The sequence below is a fragment of the Lathyrus oleraceus genome, chromosome 5, assembly GCF_024323335.1.
Source record: "Lathyrus oleraceus cultivar Zhongwan6 chromosome 5, CAAS_Psat_ZW6_1.0, whole genome shotgun sequence".
NCBI classification, from domain to species: domain Eukaryota; kingdom Viridiplantae; phylum Streptophyta; class Magnoliopsida; order Fabales; family Fabaceae; genus Lathyrus; species Lathyrus oleraceus.
This window is the reverse complement of record NC_066583.1, coordinates 535,387,017-535,390,912: the sequence shown is the minus strand read 5'-3', so window position 1 is coordinate 535,390,912 and position 3,896 is coordinate 535,387,017. Positions and strand designations below refer to the sequence as shown.

At 36.6% G+C, this 3,896-nt stretch overlaps 1 protein-coding gene across 1 annotated transcript; it reads right to left on the bottom strand.

Annotated features, from left to right (window-relative positions):
- Window positions 1–2,828: 2,828 nt before the first annotated feature.
- LOC127081895 (secreted RxLR effector protein 161-like) lies at window positions 2,829–3,224 on the bottom strand. Its single transcript, XM_051022122.1, has one exon. It carries the CDS (start codon window positions 3,222–3,224, stop codon window positions 2,829–2,831), a length of 396 nt encoding a protein of 131 aa, XP_050878079.1.
- Window positions 3,225–3,896: the final 672 nt, after the last annotated feature.

Below are 3,896 nucleotides of genomic sequence, written 5' to 3'. Positions count from 1 at the left end.
ACATCCTCCTTGATTTCTTAGCTTCTTCCCACCTTTTGACTTTATTATTTGAAGTGCTTGAAGTTTCATTTAGTTTCCTCTTACCATGCTGAGCAGAATTTAAAACTTGTCTTACGAATGCTATCAAAAGAATTTCAGAAGTTTGTCACAATCAACAAAATGTCGACATAATAACTCTATATATTAACATTTAAACAAACACCTAATACGACTTTTCCTTTATATGTGAACTCAAAAGCGTAATAGGATATGAACGGAATCATAACGGTGAGATAACAGAATCAAACACAACTCCTAAGTTCATACAGCTGCAAGCGAATATGCGATAAAAAAAAGTCTAACAACACACTACTTCTAACATTTACACTACAACAGTATATCCAACCGAAACAAAATCAAAACCGAAATACTACCGATTATTGTTTTATCGACGGTGCGACTAATTCCGGCGATAAAGTTCCCATCATACAAAAATTCCCATTCGTAGCGTTAGTAGCATTCCTTGTGTCATACGCGCCTTTCCGTATTGCGGGTATAGGTCCAAATCCAGTGTCGTCGAAGCTTTTGCTTTCAGGCCAAACACCGGTATCTAAAACACCAACAACAACTTCGCTTGCTGAACTTGATTCCAGGAACATCTTTGGGCTTTTATCAAGGCCAAGAAACTGAGGAGTCCTTGTCGTGTGAAGCTCGTATTTAACCTCCGGCAACACCGCTAGAATCCCCGTTTGGCTCTCGAGCAAACGAGCTTCTTCTTCAGTTAATCTGGTTGAGAATCCATGGATCGCGGTCGGTGATGGTGGGGTTTGGTGGTTGTGTTGGTGAGGCAGAAAAGGAAAGGGTGGGGAAGGAAAGAGTGGCGGAGAGAGAGTGAAGGTTTCTTGAGGGAGCGGCGTTGGGTTGTAGGTGGAAAAAGGTTAAGAGGTTGAAGAAGGGATTGGTTGAGATTGTTGGCGTTTGACGACGGAGAGGTCGATGGAGGTGAATCGGTTGTGGTGGTTTCTTCAGGTTCGTCGAAGATGGTGGTTTGAAGACGCGATGGTGAAGGGTGGTTGGGTTGTTTATGGTTAGGGAGAAGGTGATGGGTTTTTTGAGAAATGGGTTGTTGGTTTGGGGAAGAAGATGGGTTTGCGGCGGCTGAGGGTTGTGTAGTGAGCAGTGGAAGTGAGGCGTTTCGATGGCGGACGATGAACAGTAAGGGAGCAGTGGGGATTTGTTTTTTATTATCTTTCCTTTTTTTGTTTCTTATTTTCTTCAGCAGAGAGAGTATAAGGAGAGTATGTAGGCGTGTGAGGAGAGAACTAAATGGGGCGGCTGCTAGGTCCTTGGACTGGCCTCCCCTTAACTTTCAATCATCCTAAACTATATATACTACTTAAACTAGGGTTTCTTAATTTTATAAATGATGAAAAGGACCATCTATTATAATTTTAGCGTAGAATAAAATAAAATAAATAATTAAAGTCAATAAAATCAAACATATTAAAATAATCTAAACAAAACCGAAATGACATTACAACTAATTCTAAATAATTATTTTAAAAATTTAGTCAAAGAAATAAATATAAAAGGACTCAAAATAAATAAGAGTCGGACACAAAAATGTTTGAAAAATTAACATGAATGCACCAAAATGATCAGTGCGAAATAAACTTATTGGAAAAATACAGCGTTTGAGCCAATTTTGAAACAAATTTTGACCGGTTAAGTAGGCTTGAGCTGATCAAAAAGTGGCCGAAGAATTAGCTGAAAAATAAATCGAGCATACCAGATTAAACTACGCGAAACATAGATTAATAAAATTGATGTCTAGAAGCTTGATTTTAAAAAAATTCGTTCACTGATTTAACGCACATCCGTTGATTAATTCAACCGGTTTGTCTGTAGGTCCGAAAAAATTGTTTCGACTAATATTTTAGGCACTATGCGGTATGGAATGCATGGTATGCTATGTAGACATGCAATAGCTATGATGAATGTATTGAATCAACGATTCAGGGTCAAAATTGGGGTATCACACACACACACACACACACACACACACACACACACACACACATATATATATATATATATATATATATATATATATATATATATATATATATATATATATATATATAGAGAGAGAGAGAGAGAGAGAGAGAGAGAGAGAGAGAGAGAGAGAGAGAGATAAATAGAAAGATAGATAGATAGATAGATAGAGATAAAGATAGAGAGAGAGAGAGAGAGAGAGTAAACAAGGATTTGTTTAGGAAGTTTCCCAATCAACCTCGTTATGGGTACATTTGCCCTCAATTCGAATTCAAATTCGAATTGAGATATTATAATAAATCTTACTTTGCGAAATGTGTGTATACAAGAGATAAAGAAATTGAACCCTACAAACCCTAAGTTTTATGTTGACTCTGCCGCCTCCAAAACCCTTGATCAAAGATTTAGGCAATATTTGAGATGTCAAGAATCCCAAATTTCCTTCGAATGTTAAAAAATGGTCTGGTCGCAAGTGGTTTTGTAAATATATTTGTAAGTTGATTTTTACTATCAACATGCTCAAATACGACATCTCCTTTCTCAACATGATCATGTAGGAAGTGGTGACAAATCTCAATATGCTTAGTGCGAGAATATAACACCTAATTTTTGGTTAGATTAATAGCACTAGTGTTGTCGCACATAATAGAAATATGTAGGAGTTTAATATCAAAACCAAGTAGTTGTTGTTTAATATCAAAATCAAGTAGTTGTTGTTTAAGCCACAAAATTTAAGCACAACAGTTACCTGCTGCTACTTATTCCACCTCAGCAGTTGACAAAACAACAAAAACCTATTTTTTGTTATGCCAACTAACTAAGAAATTTGAAAATATGTGACAAGTTCCACCAGTCCTCTTCCTATCCGATTTGAAACCGGAGAAATCGAAATCGGTATAACCAACCAAATTATAATCACTTCCATTAGAATACCAAATCCCACACTTAGAAGTACCATGAAGATACCTACGAATGCGTTTAATGGCTTCTAAATGTGATTCTTTAGGAGTCGATTGATAATGGCCACACATACAGACGCTAAACATAATATCCGACTTAGGTGCAGTGAGATATAGAAGATAACCAATCATACCTCTATACTTATTCAGATCAACATCCTTACCATTTTCATTCCTTTCCAAGTTACTGTTTGTAGGCATTGGATTGTCAATCAATTTTGCATCTTCCATGCCAAACCTCTTTAGCAAGTCATTTCAATATTTAGTTTGACAAACGAATGTGCCTTCATTGAGTTGCTTGATTTAAAGACCTAGGAAGTAATTCAACCCCCTCATGAGGTTCATCTCAAACTCACCCTGCATAAGCTTAGAAAACTCTTTGAAAAGTTGTATACTAATTGATCCAAAAATGATATCATCGACATACACTTGAACAAGAAGAGTATCATTTCCACGACGCTTAATAAATAGTGTAGTATCTACCTTTCCCATTGAGTAACTTTGATTAATCAAAAACTTACTAAGTTGCTCATACCAAGTCCTAGGTGCTTGTCTTGTTTGAGACCATACAAAGTGCATTTTAATTTGAAAACATGATTGGGGTACTCGTGTTTTTCAAAGCTAGGAGGTTAAGCTACATACACTTCCTCATTAATATAGCCATTAAGAAACACATTTTTCACGTCCCTTTGAAATAAATTGAAATTATTGGAGCAAGCATAGGCTAGTAGAAGGCGTATAACCTCGAGGCAAGTGACTGGAGCATAAGTCTCCTCATAGTCAATGCCCTCCTCTTGGTTATAAACTTGAGCCACTAACCAGGATTTGTTCTAGGTTATCACTTCATTCTCGTCAAGCTTATTTCTAAAAACCTATCTTATGCCAATTACATGATGATGTTTT